The sequence below is a fragment of the Saprolegnia parasitica genome (assembly GCF_000151545.1).
Source record: "Saprolegnia parasitica CBS 223.65 unplaced genomic scaffold supercont2.29, whole genome shotgun sequence".
Taxonomy (NCBI): Eukaryota; Oomycota; class Saprolegniomycetes; order Saprolegniales; family Saprolegniaceae; genus Saprolegnia; species Saprolegnia parasitica.
In genome coordinates, this window is record NW_012156423.1 from 191,827 (window position 1) to 210,691 (window position 18,865).

Consider the following 18,865-nt stretch of genomic DNA (forward strand, 5'->3'; position numbering starts at 1 on the left):
ATAGTATACAACACTATTTGAGGTCATGTCCACACCGTGCCGCCTTGACAGCGTGTTGCAAGCTTTGTGCGCACTGTCTCTTCTCCAACGACAGCTCACGATACATTGATGTGGCTTATTAATACATGTACAAGCCATGTCCAAGGCTAGGTCGGATGCCGATCAATGTGCGATCACACCACAGTGCTCTCACGATTCACACTATTTTACACAATTTGCTGCTTGGGTGAGTGGATCGTGAGTTGCCATCGAAGTCTCGCGAAGGCGGCTTGCCCACGCCTCGTCGATCGCATGTGCGTAATGCGGCCAGACCAACGCACAGCGCATGACAGTCCACGACGCGTCTCTCTAGTCGGAACTCGTCATACACTACACTATTTACACATGTCGTTTCGGCCCGATCTATATTTAACAAGCATTTCATTCGTTCTTTACTTGATGTTTGTATGTGGGTTAAATTTTCGCGTAAAAGGCTGCTTCGGCCAAAGCGGGTACAGGATCATGATGATGGCCCAAGCCGAGCTGCCGACGACCAAGGTGGCGCCGACGAGCTTGGACCAGCCGCAGCCGGAGCTCGACTCGTTCCATGTCTCGTCCTTCTCGGACAGCGACAGCTCTGTTGACGAGACCGAGGTCGAGGCCGACGCGCCACTGCTGCCCGAGGCCAACGCCTCCTGCCTGGCGGAGCAGCTATGGGAGCCGTTCCGCAGCCTTGTTATGGTACGCTTCGCGTCCATTGGCCATGGTACAGGAGCGTGCGCTAGAACCCCTTGACGACTCTTGTCGTATGCCTCTGCGTCAACGCAGCCTTTATCCTCACGTGGTACACCTCGTCCATGGACCCGCTGCTCGTCTTGAGGCATCAACCGCCTAGGACCTTCCTCGCATGGCTGGCCCACTTGATCACGCGCCCAGGTACTGCAACCCTGCGCGCTCTCGGCGTCACGCGAGGCTAGGACTGTTTGTTCTTGTTGTCGCCCTTGTCGTGTGCATAGCTCGCCTCGCCGCGCTCGTGCTCTCGTATCCGGGTCACCTCCAGGTCGTGGCGCGTGACTGCGAGCGCAGCTTTGCGCTCATGATCAAAAAGTGGGTGCGCCTCACAGCCGACACGACCGACGAGCTCATCCAGGTATCGTCGTGGGTCGAGCAACCCCATATTCAAGGACTACCAGCTGCTTCTCTCGCCCGAGCCGTGTACGCCCGAGGCAACGACCGCCTTCCGCGAAGTCTACACTTCGTTCGAGTCGTGCCTGACCAACATCATGGTCGTGCTCCAACGATCGCTCGAGATAGTCGACGAGGTTCGATGCATCTCCAAAAGGTTCTCGCTTGTAGTTGCCATGCCTTGGGTAGGAAGAGACGCTGACGACGGATGGCAAGCGGGTGCTCGCCCATATTCGCGTGTACCTCGAGTACGCGGAGAAGCTCCGACCGTCCTTCGCCCAGCTCGCAGCCGACACGACACCAAACATGGAGGCGCTACGTCAGCAGCTCGATTTGGATGTATGGCGTTCTCCTCCTCGCGATGGCATCATAGTCGGGCTGCTCGTAGAAACCGCTTGTCGAGTTTGGCATGTGCGTCCAGGACCTCCGCGACGTCATCGAGTGTGTTGGGGAGCCACCGGGCACGCCGGTACGCTCGCCTATATAACAGACCACCGACAATGCAAGGAATGTAGAAGCGGTCTGGGCTCTGGGGGCTCCTCTGTGAGCTTGTGCTAGCGCGGCTACGGCCACTCCACATTGTCGCGAGCCTGAGCCTCATGCGAGCCGACCTCATCGCGCGCCACGTACGAAGGCCAAGTGCAACGTCACTCTGATGCACTCTAAATAGAACGGCCGGCAGGTCTGGGTCCCTGGCTACGAGCGCAATCGGATCGACGGCATGTTCATTCCTGGCCTCGGCCTCCCGATCCAGAACGCAGAGCGCACCGTGATCCTTTGCAACCCCAACTGCGGCTTGTATGAGTTTCACCACTTTCAGTCGGATTGGATCCAGTTTTACACCAAGCTCGGCATCAACGTCTTCCTCTTCAACTACCGCGGCTACGGTATCGTCGTTGGCTCTGCTTCTGGATGCGGAAGCCGCGTTCTAGGGCGCACGAAAGGGTATCCGTCGCCGCACGCCAACAACCTCGACGGCATGGCGGTCGCCGCGTACCTGCGCAACGATAAGTCCATTCAGCGTCTCGCGATCCACGGCGAGTCGATCGGCGTACGATTGCTTTTTCTTGTAGAAGATGTGCCACGGCATGCGTAGGGCATGGTCGCGACGCATGTCGCCAAGCACGCGGACGGCATTGAGCTCCTCATCGCCGATCGCACGTTTGCCAACCTTCCCGCCGTCGCCCAGCGCCTCGTCGGTACGACCCTCCATCGGTCTCGGTGTTGACGCTTCCCATCGGAGCAGCGTCGTGGGCGGGCCGGGCACTGAGCTGCGTCACGCGCTGGCAGACTGACAACGTCACGAATTACTTGGACGCAACGTGCCACAAAGTGGTGTGCTGCGACCCCTGCGACGAGGTTGCCACGTCGCCAAGGCATCGATCGACATGACTTTGGCATTAGATTATCGCGGATGGCTCGTCGCTCAAAGCGGGTATCGCCCTAAGGCTTGAGCTCGGCGACTTGCAGGCGCAGACGCCAAAGGCGCGCCCCGCGGCACCGCGACGATTGGCTGCGTGCGCGCCCGTCGGCTACGAAGCCGTGAGCGAACTGTCGACCGAGGTTGTGATTGGTAGGTGCTTGGCCCACATCGATCGTCGAGCGATAGAGTCGTAGGCAAGCCGTTGACGGAGGCCATTGTGGCCAAGTTTGCACGACACCTCTTGCGGATCGCAGACCGCGCGAAAGATGCGATGGAGCTCGAAATGACCGATGCGACCGTCATTGACGTTGACGACGCGGGTCATGCAAAGGACCTCATTGCGCTCTGGAGTGCGATCGCGTCCCTCGACGGCCACTGCGGCCAGACGCTTTTTTACGCTGCCGGTACGCTCGCGAAGAAGAAGATGCAGCGCCCGATATGGCTCTATTAGGCAGCGGCCTCGAAGGCATTCGCGCGTGGACCACGTCGTTCATTGTGTGGGGGCCGTCGACGCGCCTTGCGGCCGTGCCCGTCGCGCGCCGGCCCCACGACTTTGTGACGCCGCTCCCGATCGAGCACGTCCGCGTCCTCCTGCAGCGGGTATGAATACCATGTTATACCGGCTACGACATGTCTACACGCCGGTACGCTAGGTGCAAAGCGCGGCGGCGTGGCTAACCACGGACGTCGACGCCAGCTACGTCATGGACATCATGGAGTACCTCTACGCATCGATGCAGGCTCGCAGCGCCAAGGCCACCGATGATGCGATGCTTGGCGCGCTCGTGCCGCTCAGCTGTGGCCACAACGCCAACTTTAGTGAGCAGGAAAAGCAAGCGCTGCTCGCGCACCTCGTCGCGTACAAGTGGGCTGAAGCCAGCTCTGCCGAGGACGAGAGCAGCAAGTAGCTCTAAAAAAACACACGTTGACGGCGCCACCTGGCAGTGAAGAATGGGTGCATGGCCTTGCCACATAAGCTCCCGTCACCTCTGCCACCGCCCGGCAGCATGGTCGTTCTATGCAGCGCCCAAGGCTGCGGCGTCTGCTTGGCATCGCGGAAGCACGTGGTCAGACCTCTTGAATTTCAGTCCCATCGCGGCGCCTTCTTCAAGCGTTGGCGGTGCGCCGGGCGTGTGTGCTCGCGTTGGTCACGGCGCGGTATCGCATATCATTGGCCAAAGTCATGGAATAGGGCGAATCAGAGCCGTGGATGGGAATAGACTTGGATTTTGTATGGTAGTCGGAGCCGATCAGCAAGTGGGCGCAAAATTTTCTCGGTGGCGACATTGCGTGCCATTCCGCAATTCCCACAGTCCCGATGAAGTTCACTGTACTCGCCACCCTTGCCGCCTGCGCCATGGCCGCCGAAACGACGACGACGACGACGGCTCCGCCCAAGGTCTCGATCGACTGCACGCAGGCGCAGATTGCGACCATCAACGCGCTCCAGGCCACGGAGACGTACATGGCGTGCACGAACGATGCGCAAAAGACCATCTTCAACGGCACGCCCGATGACATTTGCGCCGTCCCGTCGTGCGTCGTCGCCGTCCAAAACTTGGTCGGCAAGTTCCCGAGCTGCGTCTTTGACAAGAAGACGCCGATCAACGACATCAAGCCGTTCATCAAGACGTGCGGTGTCGACCCGAACCTCATTGTGACGACGGCGCCGGCCAAGTCGACGCGGCCTACGGCGACGCTCGCCAACGCCACGGACGCCAACGCCACGACGGTGCCCATTGTGACCGTCGCCGAAATCACGACCGCGCCGCGCACCAAGGTCGCTGCCGCGACCCCGACGCCCGCGCCGTCGGCTGCGGTTGCCAACTCGGCCTCGCTCCTCGCGATTGGCTCGGCGGCTTTGGCCTACGCCTTGGCCTAGATGTGCTACCAAGCGGATGCTCGCTTCGTCGTAGGCTCCTCGTGCTAGCACGACGTACCGCGTCCTGGATTCGTAGTATATTTAACCAATTGTCCTCGATCCTCGCCCATTGTTTCGTAGAGAAGAGCCAACGCGTGCACTTCGCGTGCTCGAACGACGCTAGCAACCGGTAGTATGGTATAGGGTCAAATAGCGACAAGAGATGGTCGGGCTGGAAAGGGCGGCTAGACGTAGCATGGCTTGTAAACAAAGCTTCGTCGCCCAGCCGATGTGTACGAGTACAGTGTAGAGAGCCTGCCCAGCTACTGTATCACCATCCACAGCCTTGACGGCACGACACTCGGCGGTGCTACTACTCTACGAATCGGTCGCCAGCGTCCTTCAATCGCTCCGGCGTCGTTCCCACCGCACCGATATTAGGTGACAAGTCACCCAACGAACGACCGAGACCAAATGCCAAGCCCTCGTACACCAGAGCCAGCTACCCGAGCCAAGGACCAGAGCCCTGCACGACTACGATGACTCCTTCACGCCACGGCGGATTCACATGCTCTTTGTACAGTACATACATTAACGTTACGACCTGAGGCGTCGAGCTCGCACTTGTCGATTGCCTTACGCGCTCGTGATGTTGGCGTGGAACTCGGCGATGCACGCGGCCAGAAAGGCCGACGCGTCGGTCATGTGACGCAAGTTCTTCTCCCGAAGCGCGATGCGGGCGTCCGGCGCCATTGCCTGGAAGACAACGTCGGGCACGAGCGGTACGATTCCGCCAGCGCTCTCTTGGATACCCGCCGGCGCGCCGGGGATTTTGTTGTTATGTGGGAGGGCATGGGGCGCCCTTGACCGCGTGGCTCGGCGCGGAGGCGAGCCGGCCTTGGAGACGACTTTGTCTATGTTGCCACGAGATCGCATGCGGCCTAGTCAGTTGAAGGAAGGTACCTCGTTTGGTCGAGGGCGCTGTGCTTTCGGTGGCGTTAGGTTTGGCGTTTTGCACCTCTGCAGGATTCTTGTCCGGGTCTTCTAGACGCACCATACCATGAGGCTGGCTGCTTCATAGATTCGTTTCGCGTACCATGGCTATTGAACGCAGCATGCGATGCTTGGACGTCCTTGGACGGTGATGAGAGCAATGCGCTCGTCGCTTTGGCGGGCGAAGCCACCGGAGAGAGAGCGAGGGTCACTCCCATGCTCCGGGACAGACTGATCATACACTCCTGGGGTGAGTGCACGGAGGGCTCCTCGGCAGGCGCTTCTTCGACCGTCGCCTTGGAAGGCTTGGCCTTTCTCGGTCGGCTGCGATTGCTCGAATAGTCGATCGTCTTGCGCTTCTTGCCTTTCGCCTTCTCTGGTACTTTAAGCGTTGACTCGTGGATGTAGCAGTTGAAGCCCGTCATGACAGACGCTTCGCCTCGCCAGATGGGCCGGTTTGGCACCAGCGGCTTGTCGGAGCGGCCTAGGAACACGAGGCGTCGAGCGCCACAGGGCCATACACAGCACGTCGTACTCGAGAGCGTTTGGAAGGGCGCGATGTCGTCAAGTGCCAGCCATCGGTTGTAGCGCTCGTGGAAGCCCACGTAGTGGACGCGGACCATGTTGGTCGTGCGGTTGATGTGCGTCACGACGGCCTCACACCACGTGCTGCGCTCGTCCTAGCCGCAGGCGTAAGCGACCAGCGTCGTCGGGTCTTGAAGTACCTTGGCGTCGACGTAGAAGCCGAGGTAGCGCTGCATCCGGACCTCGGTCTCGGTCATCGTCCTCCTTGTCAACGGCGGCCCAGAGAGGCGGCGTGTGATTGGCTCGTTGCCGGCCCGCCAAAATAGCCGGTGCATGATTGGTGCATTCTTCATTCCGGATATAGAGCCCCGTCGACATGGTACCATAACCTGGCTTGGCGGACGACGTACATCATGGATGAAGGCAACGCCGCGCTGAAGCTGCCGCGATGGTCGTCGGCGCATTCTTCTTGACAATCCGAGATGGGGTTGCGTGCTTACCTAGCAAACGTAAAGCTACACTCTAACATGGTCTACAATCACGCAACTTTCGTTTCCAGCGGCGGAAGCGTTCCAAGCCACGAGGGTGCTGCAACGCTGCTCTCGGGCTCTCTTCGACTAGCGAGGTAAACTAACTATTTGCTGGAGGAGCTTGCGAGTGTATGGTGAGGCGATACGATACCACCCTTGGGATTGCAATAACAGTGGCGGCTCGACATCGCGTGTCTAGCGTCGTATCCGGTGATACATCCGGATACAATCGAACGAAGATTCGACAAATCGAAGTGAGCGATGCGGCACCAGCACCACCGCGGAGGGCTGCGGCAGCTCATTGCGGGCAAGTACATCTACTTGCTCCTCGTTGCCTGCGCGATCTGCGTCTTTGGCCTCCTCTTTGAGATCTCGCAGCTCTCGTCTGCCTTCCAGGGAGAACCCAGCAAGCTCCATGCGGCCGACCACGCGCTCCCGGCTGCGTCGCGCTCGTCGCTCAAGAAGGTCGCGCCGCAAATCGACCACGCCATTGCCGTGGTCTTGACCAACTACCGCGACACGAGCAGTGCGTGGCCACGCTCACGTCTCTCTACGAGATGGCGGACGCACCGCATGGTCTACACCTCGTGCTCTTTGAAGAGATTGACGCGACGAGCGGTGACCCGAACGACGCGAGCTGCCTCGAGACGTTCTGTGCTGCGTCGCGCGATGTCTGCGTCGAGCACCGCGCGCGCATGGAGCACAAGTTTCGCCACGCGAAAGACCACGTGGGCCCGTGCCCGGCGCGGGCTCTCGCCGAGGCCATGGTTCCGTCGGCCTGGTTTACAGCGCCGAAGAACAAGTACTATCTATCGATCGACTCGCGCCTCGAGTTTGTCGACAAGTGGGACACGCTGCTGCTCGCCGAGTGGCGCCGGGCGCAGAACCCCCATGGTATTCTCAGCATCGCGCCGCCTGCGCTCGTCTCCAAGGCGTGGCCGATCGATAGCACCCAGAGCGCACTCATGTGCACAGCGCGTGTTTGGACCAAAGACGCGACTCTGGCGGCTGTCGATTTCAACCCGCCCGTGCTCGTCAAGCCGCCGTTCAAAGCGCCGCGCCTCAGCGCCCAGTACGCCGAGAGCTTCCATTTCGGGCCGATCCACGCACTCTCGGCGGCGCCGGCCGACGCCAAAGCGCTCTACGTCTGGCACGGCGACGCGTACCACCGGGCGACGCGGTGGTGGACGGCAGGCTATGATTTCTACGCCCCGTCTCTCGTGATCGCGTATGCCAAGTACGTGCCTCGGGTGTTGCACCCGCTGCAGTTGCCGCAATGGGATGCCCCGTCGCCGGACCCGCTCGCAGGTATTAAAACCACGCAGCGCCAGAGCTACGCGCACCTGCAAGCGCTGCACAATGGCGCTGCCAACGTCGGGTCTAAGCGCTCGTTCAAGCAGTGGGTCGCCTTTAGCCACGTATACCCGACGGCCGCCTACGACATGGCGACAGACAAGCAGTTTATGGCGTGCAATCCACTCTCGTATGTGTCGCCCAAGACGACGCGCTAACGGTTGAATGTTTATTCAGTGCTGCGGTGTACACACGACATATTGTCTGTCGTCTTGAAGACAAAATACAAAGTGGCATGCCAAGCTTTTTATTTTCGCTGCAGCTGGCGTTGCAGTGCGTCGAGCTTGGTGTCGGACCACGGCGTCCCGACTTCGCTGTCGGGCTGCGGTAGCTTGGGTATTTCAAAGGCGACGGACCGCTTGATCGGTGTAGTACTCGTCGTGCTGCGCGGGGCATCGTCGTTGTTGGAGCCAAGCAGCTTCGAGTCCGAGGCGCTGTGGGGACTTGCTAGCAGCTGCATCTTTTTGCTATGTAAAGTCGTCTCTTAGCACAGAAAAGACGATCGAAGATGAAGGATGTACATGGGCTTGAGCACATACGAGTCGGTCGGGAGCTGACCCGTGTCGAGCGCCATTTGCCACTTGCAGCGCAGTACGTTGAGCTCTTGGCTGAGCTTTTTGACCTCCTTCTGCGACGTTGTTCGCGTCCAATCGAGCTTGTTGCGTAGCTCAATGTACTTTTCGTCCATGAGCCGCAGTTGGTCTTCGAGGATCTTGCTGCCATGCTGCAGCTCGCCCATGGTTTTGTCTTTGGCTGCCATCTTCTTGGTCAGCTGGGTCACGCTCTCGACGAGGTCGCGCCGCTCGCTCTCAAGCGACCTGACGCTCTCGAGCGCCTTGGTTTTGGCCGCCGCCTCGTGCTTGAGGTGGATCATGAGCTTCTCAATGTGCTCGGAGAGCGCGACGATCTTCTCGTTGGCTTCAACCCGCGCCTCGTCCGACTTGGTGCGGAGCTCCTTCTCGGTGCGCTGGCGACCCGCGAGCTCGGCGGTTTTCTCCTTTAGCGCCTTGACGTCGTCCATGGCACCGACCGCGGCCTGAAGCTCCTTCTCGAGCTCGGACGAGCGCTCGACGAGTCGCTTGTTGCGGCTGCGGAGAAGTCGCATTTCACGCTCGAGCTTGCTCAAGCTGCTCAAGCCCAAGTCGGCGTTGACTTCGCTCGGCGCCTCCGACTCGTCGAGGAGGCTCAGGCACTCGGCTTCGTTCTTGAGGCGAAGCCGCACGAGTTCGTCGAGCCGGACGTGCTGGTACAAGGACACGTCGACATTGGGACCTGCAATGCCGCGAAGCAGAAGCACGCGCGCGTCTGACACGTCCTTCTTGGCGACAAGCAGCGCCGTCTTGCATTTGGTCAGCGCCTCCGAGACCGACAAAAGCTTCTCGCCCTGCGCGACGAGCGCCGTCGATTTCTCAAAAAGCTCGTTCTGGAGCTCTTGGAGCGTCTCGCCAAGCCCTTTCGCATCGCGCTTCTTCCATGTCTCCAATTCGGCGTTGAGCGCGCTGTTTTGAGTTTGGAGTGACGCCACGGACGCCTCGACAGCGGCGAACTGCGCCTTGGCGTCGACCAGCGTCTGCTCGTGCTCGGCGCGCAACGACGCAAGGCGCTCGTCGCGCTCGGCCAGCTCGCTGCGCAAATTAGCGCTGCTCGAATCCATCGTGGACTGCGCTTCGGCCCACTGCGCTTCGAGCTCGTTGGCGCGCGTGACGGCCGCCGTGAGCTCGAGCTGGTACGTTGTCTCGGCGATGCCACCGCGCTCGATGCTCTCGTCGAGCGTTTTGATGTGTGTTTGGAGCTCGACGATGTACGCGTCCAGCTGCGTCGTGTGCTCTTGGGCGGCGAGAAGCTGGCTCGAGACCGCGTTGTACTGCTCTAACGTTTGCTGTTCGTTGGCTTGAGACGTCGCGAGTGCCATCTCGAGCGCGTCCTTGTCTTGCTGCAAGGTCGTTGTCGCAGCGAGGAGCTCGTCGGCGCGGGCCACAGCAGTCGCAGCCTCCGCGTCGGCCTGCGCCCGGAATCGCTTCTCCATCTCGATCGCGGTTTGCATCTGCGCCTTGTCGGCGGCTGTGCGCTTGTTGAGGTTCTCGATCTCACGGTGGAGGTCCTCGACCTGCGCCTCGAGCTCCTTCTGTCGGTTCGCCGGCGGCATCGCGGCCCCGACGCTGGTTTCGACCTCCCGCAGCTAAAATTAGTACAGACAGGCCGCGTCGCGTACAACCCTAACCCATACTACGAGCGAGCGCAGGCCGGTGCACTGTAGTACGCCTTGGTGGGCGATATTGATATCGCGGTACCACTTGGCAAGCCCACATGGATGTCTGTACATGCGAAGCTGTGGCCATAACACTGCAGACCCTTTGCTAGACGAGTAAGAACGCGCCGGAAACACCCATTTACAATAAGGCATGACGCCCGGCGAGCGAATGAAGGAGATGATAGATGACGCCAAAGACATTCATAAAAGTTGGGTCGCGTCACTGGTGCTTAGACGTTGGGCGCTTGGTTTGCTTGATACCGGACAAGAGGCTTACGCGGCGCAGAAGCTGTAGGCTGAGCCAGCGTGATTGCCTAGTGCATCCGCGTGAGGCTAGCGTGGGCGAGCATACCAAGCGCACCGGAAGAGCGGCAGCTTGATCGAGCCGATCGATTCGCCGGTCGGCGGGTCCGATGTGATGGCTAGCAACAGAAACTACGTCGCCATGAGCAACCAATCAGGGCCTTGCAGCGTACGACGGGGAAGAAGACGGCGAAGAGGCCTTTGCTGATAAAGTTGGGTGCGAAAAACGTCGCGAGCGTAAACGGGCAGCCAAACCCTGCAAAGTAAGCCCTACAATACAAATCACGCCACCGATCGACTCGACAATACGCCGCGTACCAGTGCTGCTCCATGATGGCGAGACGCTTCTCGAGACCCCAGCCGTGCAGCGACCACTTGTACTCGAAACAGTAGAGTGCGTAGAGCCAGCTGAGGTAGACAAAGCTCAAGAACGGTCCGACGACCGGCACAAAGTAGCTCAACATCGTTTGGCCGAGAAAGAACGCTACAAGGATCGCTCGGTACAGCTCGTCGCTGTGCCATCATCGATGAGCCAGGCTAAACCGAGTGATGTATACCGGATCATTTCCCGCACGGCGGTTGGCCGCGGTTGACCGTAGTGCAAGAGGTAGGCTATCACAAGCATAAATGCTGAAGCACAGCGTAGAGTGCTACCATCGTCGGCAATGTCTTGGTACCAAATCGTGTTGAGGATGAAGCTAATGCAGTAGATCGGGTACATCCACAGGCCCTAGTAGCGCCACGTCACATCACGTCTATGAGCACACGAGTACCTGGTATAAGACAAAGACGACCAAGTCGATCTGCTCGCGGTAGTAGTCGGACGCAATATCCGTCGCATGTTGCGAGAGCGACGCCGTGAGCACGTCACCAAACAAGTGAATCACGGGCATGACAACAAACTCGAAGAAGAAGATACTGCCGAGGAAGAGGAGCCCGTTGAGGCCCAGGCACTTGGCCGAGCACTTTCGAATGATGGGCGAGCTCCAGAAGAGCGTCGCGATTCGATGCAGCGAGATCGCATCCTGGATGCCGGCGCAGAACGACGTGTACACCTCCTGGACCACCTCCATCGCGCAAATCCTGTTCTCGTTCTCCACGTCCGGATACCGTGCCACCGGGTTTTCTCCGGGAAATAAATAGTGTGTGCTTCTCGCGCTGCGTGTCTCCGTCTCGTACACGTCGCGCTCGTACGACGCGCTATCTTGCTAGCTGCCTTGTTGCTGTATATTGGCTGAGCAGGGCTATGCGCACGCGCTCGTTGGCGCATCGTCGCACGCTCTTCGACGCTTGACACTGATCATTAACGCTATCTACAATCTCACACTATATGAAATTGGCGTCTCTTGAAGATTCCCCAACACAAAAAGGCCGCGCGAAAATGGCCCACGAGCCGTACACGGTGTCCAAGATGCTCGACTCGATCAACGAGTCGATGCAAGGCGTCGGTGGCAAAGTCCAATTGAAGCGCGACGTCGGCAACGGCATTGCGCTCGACACGTGCGCGTCACGCCCCTTGCAACTCTCGCTCACCCTCGACGACTAGATCCGAAAAGGAAATCGCGTATCTCGACACGCAGTCCAAGATCAAGTCGTCGGCCGAGCGCGCCGCGCAGCTGACGCCCGAAGGCAAAGCCGCGTGGATCGCTGCCCACCGAGAAAAGGGCAACGAACTGTTTCGCGCGGGGGCGTTCGCCGAGGCTAGCGATGCGTACCTCCAAGCGCTTGCGGGCCTCGACTTTGGTGCAGACAAGCACACAGTGCAAGTGACCATACAAAACCCCATCACGTGCAACGTCGTTGCGTGCATGCTCAAGCTTGAGGTACTCTCTTCTACTTTAAACGCTTGCTCGAGCTGGAACTAGCAATGGGGCAAAGCCGCGCAAATGTGCAACCTCGTGCTACAGTCGGAGCCGACCAACATGAAGGCGCTGCGGCAGCGCGCCAAGGCGTTTATGCTCCTTGAGCGCTTTTCCGAAGCTCGGTGCGCGGACAATCGGTGGATTTTTACAAAATTCAGCTCCAAATTGATGTAGCGCCGACTTGACAACGGCGACAGAGCACGCCGGTAGCGAGAGCGAGCGACTCGAGCTGCAGCGCCAGTGCGCTGCGATTGACCGCTCGGAGCTTGTGTCGAAGCACCAGCGCTCGAGTCAGCGGCAGTTTGAGAAGAACATGATGAAGCGCGTCGGTAGCCTGTACGACGACAAGAAGACCGTTGCAGTGGCACGCCCGACCCCGCCAGCGTCGACGCTGCAGCGCGTGTGGCACTACATGTGCCAGCTCTTTCTCTGGTGTGCCCAAAAGCGCAAAGCTGCGTGATGTAAATACACTGTCTAATCAATACACTGTGTGAAGCCAGCGTATCGGGTTGGTTTTGGCGTAACGCACGCGGGAACGATTGCACAAAAATGGTGCTTGAGATCAAGCCGTCCCACGCCTCGATCGCGGAGCGCCGGCAGCTGCGCAGACACGCGCAGCCCGAGCACCAGTACACGGGGTATACACACTTGAGTTTTGAAATTGGATTATTCGATATTATCATCTCGCTGGGTAGGCACGTGCCGCCCGACCCGCGTGACGTTGACGTAGCACCGGCTCCGGTGCGAGGCAAGATCAAGCACGCGATAGTCGGCTATCAAGGTGCAGTCGTGGTGGATGTAGTACGAGATTAGACTGATAGCATGGGCAGGGCACCGCCACAACCGCGAAGATATGATCGGCGTCACGTTCACAAAGGGCCTTCAAGTGTGCACACCGGCGACTACGCGTAAATTGCATCCGAAGAAACGAAGCGGAGAGAAGGAAGGCTCGGGGTACGGGCAGTTTGACGAGATTAGTGGCTACGGCGAGTTCCAAGCGCCACCGTCGCAGCACTCGATCGACGTAACAGCAGTCAAGCAGCACACCCAACCGTTGCGCCAACCGTCGAGCAAGCCACCCGATCAGAGCAGCGAGCCAAATAAGCACCTTGCAACGACTGGGTCAGCCGATCGCGATTTCAAGAACACAAAGGACAGCGGGCAACGCTCTGCACCATCAGGCAAGACAAACCAATCTGGCTACGGGGCATTCCAAAAGGCTAGCCAGTGTGGTGAGCAGTTTGCTGCTCCACCGAACGCGAAGGCCGAGTCTGGCTACGGTGCTTTCCAAAACGCCAGCCACTCTGCAGAAAGATCACAGAACCGCGCGCTGCCGCTGCGCCGGCAATTGTATTCGACGACTTTTGCAAAGACGAGGCGACGCGAAAAGCCTATGAGCGAGCGCTCGCAGCTGTCGGTGGCGCCCCAAAGCTCTCAGGCATCGCATCGGCGATTGCAGCTGCGCTGCGCCAGAAGCTGACGAAGAAGGGGGCGCTGCAGAAGCGGCTTCAATTTGCGTTTGAACACGTCGCGTACCCAGGTACAAAGTGTCGACGGTCATTAACTATGTCTACATGGGTACTGTAGACGGATCGGTGGACCGACGTCGGCTGCAAGATGCCCTTAGCAGCCTCAACTGCAGCCTCACCGACGACGAGGTCCGCGTCTCGCAACAGCCTTGCCTCATGTCTCACGCTGTAGCGCACGGCGCTCTTTTGCCAGTTTGATCCGACGTGCAGCGGTAGACAGCCTCGTGACATCCCACGTTATCATTTTCATCACGCTCTTAGGTCGCGTGTCCATCAACCACTTGATCACGCTCATTGCCCACCACGCGACCTTGTAATGTCAAGAATAAATAATCAAATTGCTACTGAATTATGCCTGCCGCTGCAACACACTTTCTAGCCACGCGCGCTCTTCGCTTGTGAGGTCATCGATCTTGGATTCTGGCAGTAATGGTGTTGAATTGGGATCCGGCGCCGTCGCTTTGAGCGCCGGGGGCGTCGTCGGGGGGCTGGCGAGGCGGCCGCGGTGGCCTTTGTCAGGCGATGGGACGAGACAAAGGCACCGAGCGCACGCAACGTATGATAACTTGGTGGCTGGGGTCGAGCGTTGTGGCCGCAAGACTGGGGGCGTGGCGGCTGCGGTGCGCGTGGCAGGCGGAGAAGCTCGTCGAGAATGTGCAGATCGACCAGCGCCAGGTCCGTGTGGGGCTCACAGTACATAGCAATCGCCTTCCACTAGATCCCACCGCATAAGAGACGCCAATTTACGCAATGGCGCGTACCTCATCCGTCGTCAAGACGATACCTAGCGAGGTCGCCAGCGTCGAGAGGTAGTTGATGTGCACGCACGTGTGCTGCGGGTGCATCTCGTGCTCTATCAAGAGCGTTTCCAGCGATGGCGTGTGCTCGGATGTCGTCTGGACAAGCTGCATTCGAAGCTTCTCCAAGCTGCCAGAGATTGTCGTTGGTGGCACCGACGTCCTTGGCGTCTACAGCAGGCATTCTAACTTTGAGAGGTCGAGATGCCACGGACCGAAGTCGGCGAAGGACGCAGCAAGCACGCTGCAGAGTTGGGCCGAGGTTTCGACTTCAAGTGAATAGCTCCAGCCATGGGGGCTTCTGATTAAGCCACGTCATGTGCATTGCTTGGTATCGCACGGCTGTACCTGGGACTGTGGACGCTGGCGTCGATGCAAGCGTCTGTCTGCGTGCGCTGCGAAGGACAGTGCTGGCAGCGCTCGACGGCCGCAATGGCTGGACGAGCGCGACATTGGGGGACGGCAGAACGGGTGTGGCCTCGGCAGGTCGCAACACTGAGAGCCGCGGTGTGGCCGAGGTCGCCCTTCGATGCGCTAGAGACGCATGACTTCATCTTACATTCAAGCTGCATGCGGTACCGATGCTGAGGCGCGTCGACCGTCGCGCGGTCGTGGGCTGAACCGCAGGAAGCGCATGCTGTGGCGTCAGCATGGCTTTGGCGTTGATGGAGCGGCAGCACGTTTCGCACACCTCGGTCGTCTTGTACCTATTCATCCACCTGAGAAAATCGACAATAATGTCAAACGGGGTACAGAAAGGACGCGGTCTTGGTCAGTGCCAAGTACTTTTCGACACTGAGCGCCGTATTTGTCGACTGAATGATGTGCGGGATCGTATACTGGTGGAGCTCGAGCGAGTCGTCCGAGTTTTGCGCATGGGCGGCTATGATGGCTTTGTACGTCACCTAGCCGCAAACGGTCATGTTGACACAAAACAAGTGGCCACCCACGAGGAATGTCACTTGACTCTCGCTCGCATCGCGGTCAAGGCGGTGGCACCCGGGGCACTTGCGTCGGCGTCGGTGGGTGTTGGGAGACGGCGCCACGGTCATGAGTACGCCAGGGTGCAGTGCGAGCTCGAATGGCGGCAAGACGTCTTCGTTTTGAAAGAGAATCGTCGACGGGTACAAAAAATAGAGGTGGTTGTCGAGCCCAATCTACAGGTCGTTGAAATTCACGGCAATGCAATAATGGCGAGGGCAAGAAATTACCTTGAAGTAGAGCGTCATGCGCGTTGCCTCCAAGCCAATCGCGAGGTGGATCTGATCGACGATGTCGTCGTTGATGCGCTTGAGCTCTGCGAGCAGCGTCGGGCTCGCCATCGGCTCTACGTCGAAGCGTGAGACTTGGGAAACGACGCGCATTTATCGAACTCTTGGTGGTGACGTTGGCGGCGCCTTCAAACGTTGCGACGCGGTCGTTGAGCGACACCATGTGGTTGATCATGAGGTGGACGTTGGTGGCGCGCGTCGCGAGGAAGCTGCAGCCGTCGTGCGAGTAGACCGACTCGATCGCAGTGTTGTAGCCCGACTTGGGCACGACAAATGCCTGCAGCAAGCCATGCTCGACAGTCGACACCTTGAAGAGCAGCGACTCTAGAGCCGAACGCGTCAGCAACACACCTCTTCTACAAGACGGATATGTGGACCGAGGGCCGGGAGACTCAGATGCTCCGTGTACAGAACGCGCTCGTCGTCGGTCTTGACCGAGTGGACAAACACGGCTGCGATACCAGCCGTGAGCTTTTCCTGGAAGAAGCGAAAGACGCGGTCCTTTGTGAGCTTGTCTCGCTTTCGCCGCAGAATCTAATGACCAAGGTCAGCAGCACTCTTGCCAGGATGATGCATGGTGGCTGACCTCGCCGCGCTTGGAGGTGAAGAACCACTGCTGGAACCGACCTTGCTCAATCACGATCGTGTCGGGCATACGCAGCAAGAGCGGCCGCACTGTCGTCGCCTTGAACCACAAGCACGCAAAGAGGTCGCTCGGGTTGTGGTCCGGCCGAATGTCGAGCGGGTGGGCGCCGCCGCCATCCGAGCTATTTTGAGCCGAACGTCGTTATGCGACAGGAAGGGCTGGCTCGAGCACGAGGTGTCGACACCAAGGGCTTATTCCCTTGGTAGTCACACTCCTCGACCTCGTGATGTTGTATTGGGCCGTGCGAAATGACGTGGCAGTAGGACAAAGCAGCGATTGTGCATCAGCCTCTTGATTGGCAACGGTCTCGACATGCGACTCGCCACTGTCAAGCCCTCTTTTAGAGTGCACTGTAGTGGAATAGACATTGGCTTACCACCAGATACTGGTAGATCCGTGTTCGATTCCTAGTGATTCTCCGTCCGTCACTACATCCGATTCTGTCGTCTTCAAGTCGCAAGTGGACGCACGGTACTTGCCCTCATCGCCACTGCAGCACCTCTTTTGCAAGCTAAAGCAGCTTCCAGAAAAGACCAACTCCATATTTCCGGCAGCCGCTTTCGCTGTCGTGCAAAGTACAGTAGGCAGTTCACAGCGAACGCTCGCGGCCTATGGCTTGTCGAGTGATCGGGTGCTGGCGCATGGCGTCGCCGCCACTCATGCTGCCGACTACATGTCCTTAAACTATTTACAGAGCGTTGATCTACCATAAGCACACGAGGCTAGAGTAGAGCCGTGCAGTCATTTGCATGCCTCCGCTGGTAGTTCCAGCGAACGTTGGGACAGCGCGCATGCTGATTCGCATTTTATTTAATTCGTCAACAATTGCATTTTATTCGTTGCCACTTTGCACTTTAAGCACGAAACGGCTTGCAGCATGGCCGACGACGGGGACTATGACCTCTTCGGGCCGCCGCCGCCGACCAAGCCGACCGACTCGTACGAGAGCCTCTTCCCACCGGCGGCTCCGAGCAACGACGTTGGCAACGAGCTCTTTCCTGCGGCTGGCAGCACGTCGACATACGACGACCCGACGCCGCTCATCCCACCGACGCCGGTCCTCGCCCGCGGGCCCGCGCCGCCGGCGTACGCCCGCCAAACCACCGACGACATCAAGAAGGCCGGCAACGCAATCGACATAATCCTCGTGCGCAACGAGTCGGGTACCGCGATTGCCTGCACGCCATGGGTCGCGGCCTTTTCGTACTCACGCTTCTCGTCGAGCAGCGCCGGCGACCACGTCGACGTGTTCGTGAACGGGCGCAAGCTACCGCTGCCCATGGTTCTTGGCGACAAGGGCCGGTGCGCCTTCCCGTCCGGTGCGTTTTACAGGTCACATGATGGCCTCGTCCGACGCTCCTGCGTTGTGTAGGGCAGGACACGCCGCCCGACGACGTCCTCGCGTTTCTCAACGACATGATCCCGCTCGACGACACATCGCCGTTCGCAAGCGTCCGCTTTGAGCACCGCAAGCGGTACACAGTCTCGGTCCGGTACGTCGAGTGCCGCCTGTACGTGTGGGGGCCCGACGACGCGGTTGTGGTCGCCGACCTCGACGGGACGATCACGATCAGCGATGTCGAGGGCCACATCCGCACGCTGCGCTTGGGGCAGTACGACTTTATCCATGCCGGTGCGTGCGCGTTCTTCTGGAAGCTGCATGCAATGGGTCTTCGCATCTTGTACTTGACCGCGCGGCCGATCCACTGGGCCGACTCGTCGCGGGAGCACCTCGACCAGGCAGCGCAGCCGCCGTACAAGCTGCCGCCGGGACCGCTCGTCACCAATTCAAGCGGCTACACGGGTGCGCTCCTCACCGAAGTCGTCAACAAGAACCCGAATGTCTTCAAGCAAAACGTGCTCAATTCGATCCAGCTCGCAACCATTCATGGCGGCCGCAAGTCGGCGCATCCGGTGTTCGTCGCCGGATTCGGCAACCGCCCGACCGACGTCGTGGCGTACGAAGCGGTCGGGATCGATGCGGCGGCCATCTTCCTCATCGACCCGACGTCGAGCCTCAAGGCCGTGCGCGGCGCCCAGGTCTTCGAGTCGTACGCAGACCCGGAAGCGCTTCTCTGGCTCCTTCCCAAGCTCAAGCCCATCGTCCCGTTTGGTCTCCGCGACACGATGGACAGCTACTTTGCGCACGAGGTCGTGGACGCCGAAGAGCGCAAGGCAGCCCGTGCGATTGCAAAAGCCAAAGCTCTCGCCGCCGACGCGCGGTCCTTGTCGCGCACGCTCAGCAGCAGCAGTAGTACCAGTAGTGCCAGCGCGCTTCGGCGCCAAGGCAGCAGCTCCAATTCGAGCAGCAGCGCTCGACGCTCCACCCGTCGTTTGCGCTGCACCCAAACCGAACC

The 18,865-nt window shown here is 59.4% G+C and overlaps 10 protein-coding genes across 10 annotated transcripts in view; 6 read left to right on the forward strand and 4 right to left on the reverse strand.

The window, feature by feature from the left end:
* Nucleotides 1-501: 501 nt before the first annotated feature.
* Nucleotides 502-3,524, forward strand: SPRG_07008 (hypothetical protein; the record flags this gene model as incomplete). The annotated part of the gene is made up of 16 exons (XM_012346470.1): nt 502-720; nt 765-823; nt 875-915; nt 957-1,129; nt 1,164-1,301; nt 1,354-1,503; nt 1,553-1,633; nt 1,680-1,790; nt 1,835-2,051; nt 2,097-2,215; nt 2,261-2,363; nt 2,411-2,523; nt 2,569-2,737; nt 2,782-2,991; nt 3,039-3,187; nt 3,241-3,524. 16 exons carry the CDS (start codon nt 502-504, stop codon nt 3,493-3,495), a joined length of 2,307 nt encoding a protein of 768 aa, XP_012201860.1. The 3' UTR covers nt 3,496-3,524.
* A 351-nt stretch (nt 3,525-3,875) lies between these two features.
* Nucleotides 3,876-4,578, forward strand: SPRG_07009 (hypothetical protein). Its single transcript, XM_012346471.1, has one exon. The coding sequence runs from the start codon at nt 3,906-3,908 to the stop codon at nt 4,467-4,469; it is 564 nt and encodes a 187-aa protein (XP_012201861.1). The 5' UTR covers nt 3,876-3,905; the 3' UTR covers nt 4,470-4,578.
* A 506-nt stretch (nt 4,579-5,084) lies between these two features.
* SPRG_07010 (hypothetical protein) lies at nt 5,085-6,223 on the reverse strand (the record flags this gene model as incomplete). The annotated part of the gene is made up of 5 exons (XM_012346472.1): nt 5,085-5,362; nt 5,412-5,492; nt 5,545-5,925; nt 5,977-6,121; nt 6,167-6,223. 5 exons carry the CDS (start codon nt 6,221-6,223, stop codon nt 5,085-5,087), a joined length of 942 nt encoding a protein of 313 aa, XP_012201862.1.
* A 534-nt stretch (nt 6,224-6,757) lies between these two features.
* Nucleotides 6,758-8,007, forward strand: SPRG_07011 (hypothetical protein; the record flags this gene model as incomplete). The annotated part of the gene is made up of 2 exons (XM_012346473.1): nt 6,758-6,994; nt 7,021-8,007. The coding sequence occupies 2 exons, from the start codon at nt 6,758-6,760 to the stop codon at nt 8,005-8,007; spliced, it is 1,224 nt and encodes a 407-aa protein (XP_012201863.1).
* An 86-nt stretch (nt 8,008-8,093) lies between these two features.
* Nucleotides 8,094-10,025, reverse strand: SPRG_07012 (hypothetical protein). Its single transcript, XM_012346474.1, has 2 exons — nt 8,371-10,025; nt 8,094-8,316 (listed from the first exon to the last, which is right to left on the reverse strand). Exons 1-2 carry the CDS (start codon nt 9,993-9,995, stop codon nt 8,097-8,099), a joined length of 1,845 nt encoding a protein of 614 aa, XP_012201864.1. The 5' UTR covers nt 9,996-10,025; the 3' UTR covers nt 8,094-8,096.
* Nucleotides 10,026-10,272: 247 nt separating this feature from the next.
* Nucleotides 10,273-11,487, reverse strand: SPRG_07013 (hypothetical protein). Its single transcript, XM_012346475.1, has 6 exons — nt 11,177-11,487; nt 11,058-11,133; nt 10,961-11,015; nt 10,722-10,916; nt 10,462-10,673; nt 10,273-10,414 (listed from the first exon to the last, which is right to left on the reverse strand). Exons 1-5 carry the CDS (start codon nt 11,474-11,476, stop codon nt 10,523-10,525), a joined length of 777 nt encoding a protein of 258 aa, XP_012201865.1. The 5' UTR covers nt 11,477-11,487; the 3' UTR covers nt 10,273-10,414; nt 10,462-10,522.
* A 297-nt stretch (nt 11,488-11,784) lies between these two features.
* SPRG_07014 (hypothetical protein) lies at nt 11,785-12,752 on the forward strand (the record flags this gene model as incomplete). The annotated part of the gene is made up of 4 exons (XM_012346476.1): nt 11,785-11,903; nt 11,950-12,226; nt 12,269-12,387; nt 12,440-12,752. 4 exons carry the CDS (start codon nt 11,785-11,787, stop codon nt 12,723-12,725), a joined length of 801 nt encoding a protein of 266 aa, XP_012201866.1. The 3' UTR covers nt 12,726-12,752.
* Nucleotides 12,753-12,814: 62 nt separating this feature from the next.
* On the forward strand, nt 12,815-14,152 carry SPRG_07015 (hypothetical protein; the record flags this gene model as incomplete). Its single annotated transcript, XM_012346477.1, has 7 exons — nt 12,815-12,903; nt 12,961-13,046; nt 13,096-13,289; nt 13,643-13,805; nt 13,853-13,923; nt 13,967-14,006; nt 14,056-14,152. The coding sequence occupies 7 exons, from the start codon at nt 12,815-12,817 to the stop codon at nt 14,109-14,111; spliced, it is 699 nt and encodes a 232-aa protein (XP_012201867.1). The 3' UTR covers nt 14,112-14,152.
* SPRG_07016 (hypothetical protein) lies at nt 14,144-17,169 on the reverse strand (the record flags this gene model as incomplete). Its single annotated transcript, XM_012346478.1, has 12 exons — nt 14,144-14,304; nt 14,361-14,508; nt 14,556-14,762; nt 14,998-15,125; nt 15,171-15,298; nt 15,345-15,496; nt 15,542-15,748; nt 15,803-15,918; nt 15,965-16,186; nt 16,240-16,396; nt 16,449-16,629; nt 17,102-17,169. 12 exons carry the CDS (start codon nt 17,167-17,169, stop codon nt 14,144-14,146), a joined length of 1,875 nt encoding a protein of 624 aa, XP_012201868.1.
* A 216-nt stretch (nt 17,170-17,385) lies between these two features.
* The window catches only part of SPRG_20329 (hypothetical protein), a gene marked incomplete at both ends in the record, with an annotated part of 1,662 nt that continues 182 nt past the window's right edge, over nt 17,386-18,865 (forward strand). The window contains 2 exons of the mRNA XM_012346552.1: nt 17,386-17,827; nt 17,881-18,762. Coding sequence (XP_012201942.1) covers nt 17,386-17,827; nt 17,881-18,762 — 1,324 coding nt within the window. The remainder of the gene's footprint in view (nt 17,828-17,880; nt 18,763-18,865) is intronic.